The 12,142-nt window shown below is 47.9% G+C and overlaps 1 protein-coding gene across 7 annotated transcripts in view; it reads left to right on the top strand.

The window, feature by feature from the left end:
• The window catches only part of Dcaf1 (DDB1 and CUL4 associated factor 1), a 48,037-nt gene that overhangs the window by 32,427 nt on the left and 3,468 nt on the right, over positions 1 to 12,142 (top strand). For all 7 annotated transcript variants that reach the window (XM_090323444.1, XM_090323445.1, XM_090323441.1 and 4 more), the window contains 6 exons: positions 338 to 571; positions 1,501 to 1,594; positions 2,043 to 2,147; positions 2,372 to 2,445; positions 2,936 to 3,037; positions 11,167 to 11,419. In XM_090323444.1, coding sequence (XP_090179570.1) covers positions 338 to 571; positions 1,501 to 1,594; positions 2,043 to 2,147; positions 2,372 to 2,445; positions 2,936 to 3,037; positions 11,167 to 11,419 — 862 coding nt within the window. The remainder of the gene's footprint in view (positions 1 to 337; positions 572 to 1,500; positions 1,595 to 2,042; positions 2,148 to 2,371; positions 2,446 to 2,935; positions 3,038 to 11,166; positions 11,420 to 12,142) is intronic.

Raw genomic sequence — 12,142 nt, forward strand, 5'->3', positions numbered from 1 at the left:
AGTATCTGAGGCTTGTTTTTTGCTCATGTTGCTCTGCTACCTGAGCCAGGCCTGCAAGCCCTCTTCTGTTTCTTGAAAGGGAGAAGATTAGGAATTGCTCTTATTAAGATGCCTAGTGTAATTTCATTTCTTTCTGACTTGTGGAAGAGGGGTTTTTGAAATATTGAATGGGAAACTAGAAAGTGCCTACACGCAGCTTTGCAGTTACTTTAGAATATTAGGCTTTCATAATGCAGGGAAAGCTTGGGAGAGACGTATTTTACACACAGTTTTTCTTTTAAATTTGTCAATGAATGGACTGGTCTGATTTTCTTTTCCCGCCCCTTCTTCTCTAAAGATTTATGATATTCAGACTGGCAACAAGCTGTTGACTCTGTTTAACCCAGATCTTGCCAACAACTACAAGAGGAACTGTGCCACCTTTAACCCTACAGATGATCTTGTGTTAAATGATGGCGTCCTCTGGGATGTCCGCTCGGCACAGGCCATCCACAAGTTTGACAAGTTCAACATGAACATCAGTGGTGTTTTCCATCCGAATGGGCTCGAGGTCATCATCAATACTGAGATTGTATCCTTTACACGCACATCTGCTTCCCATCTGTCCTCTGGTTGGTTATGCAAAAAATTTGAAGTATTGAATTGCCTTTTCCTGTTTTTTGTTTATTCTTTGTTGTTGTTGTTGTTTTAATTGGCACTATTGGGTTAGAACTCAGGGCCTTGTGTTTGGTCGACACCTGCTCTACTGCATGAGCCATGTTCATAGCCCTTTTTGCTTTAGCTGCTTTTGGGATATGTATGCCTCGGCTGGTCTTGATTATGCTCCTGTCTACATTGTCTGTGTAGCTGGGATGAATGGCATTTGCCACCACATCCAGCTTTTTACTGGTTGAGATGGAGTCCTGGTAGGACGTAGCTTTGTTTTTGGAGTGCTTGGCTAGCATGCATTCTGCTCTGGGTTCTTATTCTAGCCCTGCAAAAATAAATTGGAAAATAAACACCAAAAATCACCTCTGTGTGTGTGTGTGTGTGTGTGTGTGTGTGTGTGCGCGTGCGCGCGCGCGTGTGCGTGCGCACGTGCGCGCATGTGTGCACATTGGTACTGGGGCTTGAACTCAGAGCCTTGCACTTGTAAAGCTGACATTCTTCTACAGGGTCTCTTTTAGGCACCGGTTAATTTTGAGATAAGGTCTTCCTTCCTGTGCCTAGACCTGCAATCCTCCTATTTTAGGCTTCCTGTTGTAACTGGGATGACAGGAGCACCTTCCATGGAGATGGAGTCTTGAGAACATTTTGGTTCAGCCCCATTCTGGAACTGAGAGCCTCTCTGTCTCAGCCTCCCGCATGGCTAGGGTGACAGGCACGTACGTCTGTGCCCAGCTCTTGGTCTTGTGCACGTGCCTAAGTTGGGCTCAGACCTCTCGATCTCTTCCTCCCAAAGAGAGGGGACTATAGGGGCCCTGGACTTGTGAAATCCTTCTTTCTTAACTCTTCTCCCAGTGGGACCTTCGGACCTTCCATCTGTTACACACCGTTCCTGCTCTGGATCAGTGCCGTGTGGTGTTCAACCACACAGGAACCGTGATGTATGGAGGTATTCGACTTTGCCCCTGATTCTGTCTCCCTTTCTCCTGCCCCCGATACACCTCAGTACTCACTGTGGGAACCAGTCTCTCACTCATGGGGCGTTTGGAAGGTGTAACATAAAAGAAAACAATAGTACAAAGAGAGACCAAAGGGAAGGTAAAAAGTTTTGCAGATCTTGTATAGAAAGAAGTACTGGGTAGTAATCCTGAACTCCGCAAACAGCCTGCACACTGGTGGTTTTGGGCCGTGTGAAGCCGTCCTCTGTGTAAATACATATTGGGTTGCTGGTACGAGTTTGTGGATGTTGTTTGTCATCGTAAGTGAGATGCAAGGGGGATTTGGGGGGGATGAGGGGGCAACTAATAGCTGAGGAGAAAATTTGTTTATAAGGAACTCACCAAATTTTGAATGACATTAAGACGTTTCTGATTTTAAAGAAGTGCTTCCCCCCCTAGCTATGCTGCAGGCAGATGATGAAGATGACTTGATGGAAGAGAGGATGAAGAGCCCCTTCGGCTCATCCTTCAGAACGTTTAATGCAACTGACTACAAGCCCATAGGTAAGCGCCAAGGGACACTCGGCCCCCCCCCCCCCCGCACCCCCGCCATGTTTGTTCCTTTTTGAAGATCTTCTACGTTCCAAGAAGTTTGTCACTTCTCTTTGACCAGCAGAAGCGTTGTGTAAATACTTGTGATGGATCACCTTGACTTCGTGTGGAAGAAGAACAGGTTAAAAAGTGCAGCACCAGCACGCTCCTGAATCTTGTCACTTTGTGTTTTCCAGCAACCATTGATGTGAAGCGGAACATCTTTGACCTGTGCACAGATACCAAAGACTGCTATCTTGCCGTCATTGAGGTAAAAGCTGCTTCCTGTCAGGAGGCCGGGAGGCCCTGCTCATTTTGTTCTGATGCTCAGGGCCCTTTTCAAGTTCCTTTACATACATTTTGTATCAGCTGTGTGATAGACTGGGAGGTTTCTGGTGGTAGATTATCGATAATTACTCAGTTGGTAAGGTTGGGGACAGTCAGTACTAGAGAAATCATAAGGTTGTTCCAATATAAGATAATGCACAGTTCTGTGTCCTGGAGTCACACAGCCATTCTTTCTTCAGAGGGGTCACGAGGGGCTCGTTGCAAGGATAGTGGTCTCCCCTGTGTTTATAACCTACTATGTAGGTCTTCAAATCCTGCCTTCCCATATCCCCGTGTGCCCTACATGTAACGCTTGTGGAGGGAGCTCAGGCGTTTCAGCCATCAGAGGCTTTGATAGAACAGGGTTAGGTTCCTGGGCACAAACGGGACTGAGGTGTGTCCCCTCCGCTCAAGGGCTGTGTGTTCCCTTCCAGAACCAAGGCAGCATGGACGCTCTGAACATGGACACGGTGTGCAGACTTTATGAAGTAGGCAGACAGAGGCTGGCCGAGGACGAGGACGAAGAGGAGGACCAGGTCAGTGAGATCTGAGAGTTCTTTCTACCAAACACAGCTTCCTAGAGGGTATGTGCTGGTGCGTTTTGTTAGAGTGAATCTGGAAGCTCAGCCTTTGCTGTCCGCTGCCATAGTCAGAAGGCTTACCAGGTGCTTGATACTTAGAAGAAAGCCCAGTTTGGCTTGTAAGACTGTGACGGAGCCCGGGTGGTGGTGTGTGCTTGTAGTCTAGCATTCAGGAGGCTGAGTCAGAAGGTCACAAGCTTGAGGTCACCCTGTACCAACCACGTGGTGTGAGAACCGACGCAAATAAAATAAACACAAAAGAGAAACAACTCCTCAGTCTCTGATGATCTGGAGTTCCATTTGTAACTTACAGCCTAGTCATTGCTTGGTTTTTATGTTGGAAATTTCCTTGTTCCATCCTTGCCACCAGTGCCCTATTCTAGCCTTAAAATAGATTATCCCACCGAGAACAAATTACGCTCAGTGAGTTGAGCCCTGCCCAGTGAGACAAACGGCACATGTTCTCACATGGGGAAGCTAGGTCTAAAATACACTGGGACGTGACAAATTCTACTGGACCAGCGGCATTCACACTCCGTGAGACCCAAGAAGGATACTCTTAGGAGAGGAACGCAAAGGTGCAATGCTCATGTGTCTCTAATCATACAAAATAATATTTACTGAAAGGAACTCCAGGAGATGAAAACAGGTTTTTTTTTCTTTGTTGTTGTTTTGTTTGTTTATCTGTCTTTGGGAGGGAGGGTAAGTGAAGGCCACAGAAATGGAGGCACAAGGGCTGGGAGTTTGGCCTAGTGGTAGAGTGCTTGCCCAGCATTCATGAAGACCCGGGTTCAGTTCCTCGGTACCATACACATAGAGAACAAACAAACAAAAACTGGAAATGGTGTTGTGGCTCAAGTAGACTGACAAAAAAAAAAAAGAAAAAAAAATGGAAAAAAGTGGAGGGACAAAGGATGGCCAAATGCAGCCGTGGTGCTTAATAGACACTATGTGGAACAGGAACTAGGCAGCTAACTTGGGGGGGAAGGGGGGAAGAGCTAGGAAAGAGCGAGGGAGGAGTGATACTGTCTATAAAGAAATATACTCCCGGGCCCTGGAGTGTGCAGTGCTTGCCTAGTGTGCATGAAGACCGGGGTTCCATTCCTTGGTACTTCATACATAGAAAAAGCCAGAAGTGGTGCTGTGGCTCAAGTGGTAGAGCTCTAGCCTTGAGGAAAGCCCAAGGACAGTGCTCAGGCCCTGAGTTCAGTCCCCAGGATTGGCGCCCCCCCCCCAAAAAAAAAGGTACTCATTACCTGACCTATATAACTAGACGTGCTCTGTATATATCACCTTTGTAATAATAAAAAAAAAAGGATAAATTTCCCAGCAGGGTGTGGCATCATACATCTGTAATTTTGGCAATGCCTATCAATATAAGAAAATTTTAGAGTTTGAGGCCAGTCTGGGCAAAGTTACAGGAGATTTTTATCTTAAAAGAAAAAAAAAAGTAAAAAGTTTGAACCAGCCAGATGCTGGTGGGTTACAGCTGTAATTCTAGCTACTCAGGAGACTGAGATTGGAAGAGTATGGTTCAAAGCCGGTCTAGGCAAGAAAGTCCATGAGACTTTTTATTTTTGTATTTATTTTTCTGCCAGTCCTGGGCTTCAGCTCAGGACCTGAGCACTGTCCTTGGGCTTTCCTCAAGGCTAGTGTTCTACCCTGAGCCACCACACCATTTCTGGCTTTTTCTATGTATGTGGTACTGAGGAATTGAACCCGGGTCTTCGTGCATGCTAGGCAAGCACTTTAACCACTAGGCCAAACTCCCAGCCCCATCCGTGAGACTTTTTTATCTCCAATGAACCACCTGAAAAATCCTAAGTAGAGCTGTGGTTTATAGTGGCAGAGCGCTGGTCTTGAACAGAAGGAGCTCAGGGACAGCTCCCTGGCTCTGTGACTGACATAGAAGGAAGAAAAACGTTTGAACCAGAGCTTAGTGCCTTTTAGGTAGGTGCTCCATCACTTGAGGCATGCCCCCAGCCTGCTTCCTTTAGTATTTGTGAGATAGGGTCTGGTGCTTTCACCCAGGCTCAGCCTTGGACTGTGATCCTCCCTGCTGGCCTTCCACAGATACCAAGGGCACATTATGACTGTTTGTGATGGGGTCACACTCACTTTTTGTCCTGGCTTGCCTCTGTGAGTCTCCTGACTTGCCTCCCGAGCAGATAGGATTCCGTACATGAGCCACTGTGCCTGGACTATACCATAGCCTTTTCAAATCCCATATTTATTATGAAGGATAATTAGGCTCCAGACTTTGAAACTGCTTCACCAAATGTGGCCAGGTGTTTCCTACAGAAAGGATTCTGTTTAATGCATGTGGCTGCCGGGACCGTGGGGGTCTTGGTTTCATACGTGACGGGTGTCGGCAGTTTTAAAGCTCCTATGAGCTGGTGAGCTGTGGGTACAGAAGATTTATAATTCAGTAGTGACATGGATTTTTACATTTTCTTGAGTGCCATATTATTGAACTTACACAGGTAGCTAGTCTTTCTTGGTAACAGAGATTGTAAATGATATTAGATCCTTCATGATCCTGACTAAAACTCCCTCAAAACAACAAAAAATATTCTCTAAACTTCATGTGGTTATTTTTGATGCCTCGAGTGAATTTAAAAAAAAAAATAACGTCTGTCCTTTTTGTTTGTTTGTTCTGGTCCTGGGACTTGGACTCAGGGCCTGGGCACTGTCTCTGGGCTGTTTAACTCAATGCCACAGCTCCACTTCTAGCTTTTTAATTGGTTAATTGGAGGTAAGAGTCTCAAGGACTTTCCTGCACAGGCTGGCTTAAAACTCTGCTCCTCAGATCTCAGCCTTTTGCACATGTCCTTCTTATATGCGTTGTCATGAAATGAGACCTTCAGTAGCTAGCTAGACAAGGTGGCATGCCCACACTGGCCCAGCCGAGGCAGGACCTGTGGGCTTTGGGTTCTAAGGAGAGTGCCATCGGTGAAGGGGCAGCAGGTGCTCGAGAAGCATGGAGCCCAGCGCTGTACTGGTGGCTTGACTCACCTTCCCCACTTCAGCAAAAGAAAAAACTAAAAAAACACCTTGTTCACTTTATTACTCAAAGTAAGCCCAATCTCTGCCCTGTGTGGCTTTGGGAGGATTGTTGTAACTTTTGCCTTGGTTTGGGGGCACCAGTGTTGCTTTTTGGAGGCTTTACTCTCACAAAATTAAAGGTCCAGGACATCTGCAAATCACACAGTGATTGAATCACAGCTGATGCCGGCCGAGAGCACCTCTGCTCCGCTTGAGCGGCATGGTGTGTGTGTGCACAGGAATGGAGCACTTCTGACACACTGTGTGGTTGAAATTTCTTTTCTGCCCCCTGCACACTTGGTCAGAGTCGTGTGATGAATCTGCACAGAGGGGGGCTTTCTGTGGCTCGTGGTGAGCCATTTGTGCACAGCAGTGGTATGAGCAGCCCGGGCTCTCCTGTCCCCATGTGCTCATCCAGCCACTAGCTGTCAGCTCTGTCCTCAGGCGGCTTGGAAGTGACACCGTGAACTGCAGACCTGAAGCAGAGCCACCAGCGTTACTCCTGCCCCTTCCCACATGGCTGCTGCTTTCGAAGTGGTGGGGGGACCGGTCTCTTCTGGGGGTCCTCCCCAAGTTCCTGGGAAGGTCAAGTTCAAAGGGAAGCTCAGGTTTCCCAAGGCATGCTGGGAGCTGGGGAGCTGTTCTGCAGTGGCTTGGTTTTTCATTTGTGGCACAGTCAGGCTCCAGAGGGAGGCGGCTGACTGGATGCAAAGATACCATGAAGGACCATCATCCTGAGCCATCCTTTTCCTCACTGCCCTCTCCAGGGAGCGGTGGACAGGGAAGAATCTCGATTCTCCCACTAGAGAGAGAAGAGGTTTGTGACAGGGGCTTGGGCTTTGTGGCTCTGTAGGCAGAAAGAGAAGCTGCCTCAGCACATGCAGGTGAGCTCTAAGCATGCATACTCCACGAGGATCCAGTTTGTAGGAGACTGTGAAAGCTCCATAGCACTGAGGGGCATAGGTGAGGGCGTGGCTGTGTGCCGAGAGGGTTTGGCATAGCTTCAGGATTTCTCAGGATCTAGTGGTCTTTAAGGGTTATGTGGTGTACTTCCTGCAAAGGGGAATCAGGTCACATGTCTTGGAAGGGATAATCTCCTCACTGCCTCTTGGTATACCACTTTATTTTTTTTCAGTCATTTTCCTTTACCTGCCTCACCTGATTTCAAAACTAGAAACTTTTGATTTTCATATGACCTATTTGCTATTCAAAGTGTGTCCTAGACTGGGGCGTGTGTTCTCTCGTCTTGGCAGATGTTCTGGGTCTGACATTCATGGCTTCGGGATGCCAGCACCTGTGACCGACACCTTCACATTTGCCTTTTCTCCTTAATAGAACAAGCTCACAAGTAACACGTGGCCCTTAAGCGAAAGTGGTTCTGCATTTATATAACTATATAAAACAGTTAAATAGTTTTATGAAGATGTCATTTATAGCTCATAAACACAGTGAACTCAGGTCCTTAAGACTCAGGAAATTTGCAGTTTTTTTGGGTGGGGGGCGGGTTTGTGTGCTGTCCTTAAGTTGCCTTTTTTGTTTTTGTTTTTTCTTTCCCTGAAACTTCTTTTGCTCAAGGCTAGTTTGTGTTCTACCACTTGAGCCACAGCACCAGTTCCAGTGTTTTCTGAGTCGTTGGTTGGAGACAGGAAAGTCTCACAGACTTTCCTGCCCAACCTGGCTTCGAATCATGATCCTCAGATCTCAGCCTCCTAAATAGCTAGTATTATATAGCATGAGCCACTGGTGTCTGGCTTGGTATCTGTTTTGGTTTTTTTTTTTTTTTTTTTTAAATCAATGCAGTCAACTTTATATTGTTGACTCTTAGGCAAATTATAAGATCACATATTTATAATTGATCATTTCTAGATTTTAAAAATTATTTACACTTCAGTTAATTGTAGCTAATCTTAAGTTTATAAAGAAAGAATTCAACAAGGGAATAATGCTGTCTTTTTTCCACTCCTTTTGGAATCTGGGACACACTGTGTGCTGTGCTTGCTGTGTGTTTTCCACTGCCTAGAAGCGGATGGTAAGAGTCCCACCCCAGCAATGCTGAATGTCCTGATTCCCGAGAGGGTCTTTGTTCCTTTTCCTAACAAAAACTAAGATTTTCTAGGCTTTTTTTTTTTTTGGTGGGGGGAGGGGGTGGTCATAGGTCTTGAACTCAGGGCTTGGGCGCTGTACATGAGCTTTTTTGTTTAAGGATGGTACTTTGCCCCTTTGAGCCACAGCGCCACTTCTGGTTTTCTGGTGGTTCACTGGAGATGAGTTTCACGGACTTTCCTGCCCTAGCTGGCTTTGAACCACGATCCTCAGATCTCAGCCTTTGGGTAGCTAGGATGACAGGCCTGAGCCAGCTCTACCTGGCAGATATCCTAGTTTTTAGACTCGGTATTCTTCAAGTCTGATGAGAAATTTGGTTTTCTAACAGACGTGGTTATGGTTTGAAAGGAAATACAGACCGCTTTCTCTTGAAAAATGGATATTCAGGAAGAATTCTGAAGGGTCTAATGACAAACGCTGCACATAGAGAACTGGCTGCTAGGAGGCATGCTGGACGCCACACCTGGGTCATCGTAGGGAATCTGTATAGGAAAGCAGAGCCTTCCAACCAGAGGGTACTACGGCTGCCGTCCTGGTACTCGTTCTTAATTAGGGGTACACTTCAAGTTCCTGGACAGTCTGTCCACAGTCCACTTGCACAAGCTTGATGCACTATGGTTTGGGGGAGTTAGGTAGGATATGTTTAGGAAAAAATTTTCTCTGGTGATTATGATGGTCACACCTGAGTAAGCCAGTGATGGAGTCAAACCAGCTTATTTAGCAAGAAACTGGGCATGGTCTGGAAAAGTTGCGGTCCAATAGATGTTCAGTAAATGGTCGTTGTTTCTGTTGCCATTCTGTATGGGAAGCCTCTGCAGGTTTGGGAGGCTTGGGTCCCGGAAGGGTTTAGGGAGGTGGAGAGGCTGGGGATACAGCCCAGTGACGGAAGGCAGTCAGGGTAGATTGAGCAGGTGCCTTGACCTCCATATTCTGAGAGGCAGAAATTAACTGGAAGCAAAGGAGGGTGAGAGGTGGAAGATGCGATTTTAATGGGGTAACCGAGAGAAGAGTGGAAATGTTGCTAAGCCAGGGTGGTTGGAGTTGAGTTGTATGTAGAATTCTAGGATTTTTTTTTTTTAAGTTTCAGTGGTACTGATAGAGGAAATGAGTGTTCAAGTGTGTAAAAGAGAGGTGAAAGGAGTGCAGAAATGATACAAGTTGGAGTCCTTGTGCCAAGGGGAAGAGATGTGGTAGAGACCAGCCAAGTTTTCAGGTCTACGCTCAGGTTAGAGGTTGGGATTGGTTACGTCATTCTCTGGAGAGGAGCCCCACTCTGTACCAACCAACCAAACCAAACTCTCAATAGAGGGTTTTATGTCGGACACTTTCCCAAGTGACTGTATATACACATACACTAAAAGATGAAAAAAAGAAATTGTTGGGCACTGGTGGCTCACGCCTGCCATCTTAGCTACTCAGGAGGCGGACATCTGAGGTTCAGAGCCAGCTTGGGCACAGTCTGTGAGACTTACCTTCGATTACCCATTAGAAAACAGGAAGTGGCGCTGTGGCTCAGTGTAGTGGAGCGCTAACCTTAGCTAAAGAGCTCAGGGTCAGTGCCCAGACCCAGAGTTCTAGTCCCATGACCAACCAAAAAAAAAAAAAGTTAAGTTGTAACAGCTTTATGAAGGTAAGTACGATGCTTAAACGTGACAGTCATGCTGATGGATTTGCAGTTTGGTAGAGCAGCGTGGCTCCAGAGCATACACCATTCCCTACACAGTGTGGACTGGTGGTGTGAGAGGAAGAGAGTGGGTCACAGGCAGGGGACAGCCAAGTACCCGAGGCCAGCACTAGAGTCCGGTCACTTCTTTAGAAAAATTCTGCTTCTAAACTCTAGAAGAGCGCCGGCATGGTTTGTAAAACCAAAAGACAGGATTTCTAGATCCAATTCGAAGCATCATTTAGAGACCCTGCTACTTGCTGAGAAGAGCTTGTGCCTGAAATTGCTTCTCAGCATCTCACATGGGTTCCACCCTGGAGTTTCATTTTCAGCAGGTCTGGAGAGCCTTGCCTTGGTCTGGCCTTCAGACTCAGAGATTTAGAATGCGTTTATGGCCATAGCTCTGTGTGACAAAGGATAGGTTGACATAGCTTTGATCATTAAACACAGAGCAGGGACAGGGCCGTGACGGCTCTTCCCTTCCCATGCATTTCCTCTCCCTTGTCATGTCTGTGGCATGCAATGTCTGCACAGCCTTCCAGGAGTAAGTCCGAGTTCTGAGAGGTTAAGTGGAGCAGGGGTTTTGCAGTCCCGCCGCGGGCATCGGGACGGTGTTTGTGGTGTGATGCTCTGTAGAGGCCTGCCTGACTTTCTGCTCTTGGTGTGGACAGCTCAGCTCAGCCAAGCTCCATGTTCTTAGAAAGGAAAGCACAGAGAATTGTCTTCCTGAGTTTGCCGGAGAATGTCTTTTTGAGTAGTTTGAACAAACCCATTTCACTCCCCTGCCTAGAGAAGAATGTCCCATGATTTCTGGCGGGTGTTCCTGGTTTGGGAAGTTGTCTTAGTGTGGCTGGAGGGGGGGTGTCTCCCCGAGGGGAGCCTCTGGCCAGTCCCAGAAAGGGTGCCTCTGTCTTGCAAGCCTGCGTCCGTGGAATGTGTGGATCCAGGGCTGGCTTTTCGGGTAACACTGGTGTGCCTTAACACAGTCTGCTGGCTTTGGCTGATTAGGAGAGAAAGAAAGGTTCCCTTGGCAGAGCTTCCCAGGAAACACGAGGCTCCGTGACCTGACTGCCCTTGTGGGGTGAAGAGCACCCCTCGTGTGAATGGTGCTTCGAGGATCATGGGGGGTCATGGAGGTGCCTGTCTGAGCCACCGCTGGCCAGCCTGGCTGGCTCTGTGTCCGCGTAGACTGCTGCCTGGCGGGCAGGAGCCATTGCGTAACCCCACGGGCTCAGCCTCCGTTGGCCCTAATGGTCCCGTGCTCTCTTCTCAGGAAGAGGAAGAACAGGAGGAGGAAGACGATGATGAGGACGATGACGACACTGATGACCTGGACGAACTTGACACTGACCAGTTGCTGGAGGCGGATCTGGAGGAGGAGGACAACAATGAGAACACAGGCGAGGACGGGGACAACGACTTCTCTCCCTCAGACGAGGAGCTGGCCAACCTCCTGGAGGAGGGTGAGGACGGGGAGGACGAAGACTCTGACGCAGATGAGGAAGTCGAGCTCATCCTGGGTGACAGTAAGTATCGGGCCCGGCGCCAAGCCTTGTCTCCTGTGCACACCCAGCCCAGGTGAGAGAGCCCCTCGCTCTCTCACCAGCGCGGGCCCCCACCCCACGGCCCTGCCGTTTTAATGAGCAAGCAGTCACGGACAGCCGGAAATGCGTGCTTATGGCTGTGTTCTAATAAAACTTACAAAACCAAGTGGCAGGCTTGGAGTTTGTCAACGCTTCCCTTAGAAGGAGACGTCCCAAAGCACAGCCCTGTTTATATTAGTGTTATTGTTTCTTATTATTGATTTCTGGGCCTGAACTCAGGCTCGGTGCTGTCCTTTAGGGTCTTCACTCAAGGTTAGCACTTTACTACTTGTGGAGCCGCCACTCCACTCCTAGCTTTTTGATGGTTGATTGGACTTTTCTGCTGGGGCTGGCTTTGAACCTCGATCCTTAGATCTCAGCCTCCTAGACAGCTAGGATGGCAGGCGTGAGCCACTGCACCCAGCCCTTTTATTCCGTAATGTTTCTAAGTTTGTGTCTCTCCTTGTGCAAAGGGACAAGGAAGGTTTTGGCTGAACAGAAGAGATGCCCACTCGCTCCCAAGTCTGTGTTCAGGCTGCTCTGTCTCCCACGCCATCTGCTAACGGGTGGTCTGGGTTTGGGGCGCTCAACCACAGCTGGATCGGTGGCAGTTCTGAGTGGCACTGCAGTGCTTGGGACCCCTTCTAAACACACAGCTCCCATCTT

The sequence above is a fragment of the Megascapheus bottae genome, chromosome 32, assembly GCF_031878675.1.
Source record: "Megascapheus bottae isolate mThoBot1 chromosome 32, mThoBot2.hap1, whole genome shotgun sequence".
Classification (NCBI taxonomy): Eukaryota; Metazoa; Chordata; class Mammalia; order Rodentia; family Geomyidae; genus Megascapheus; species Megascapheus bottae.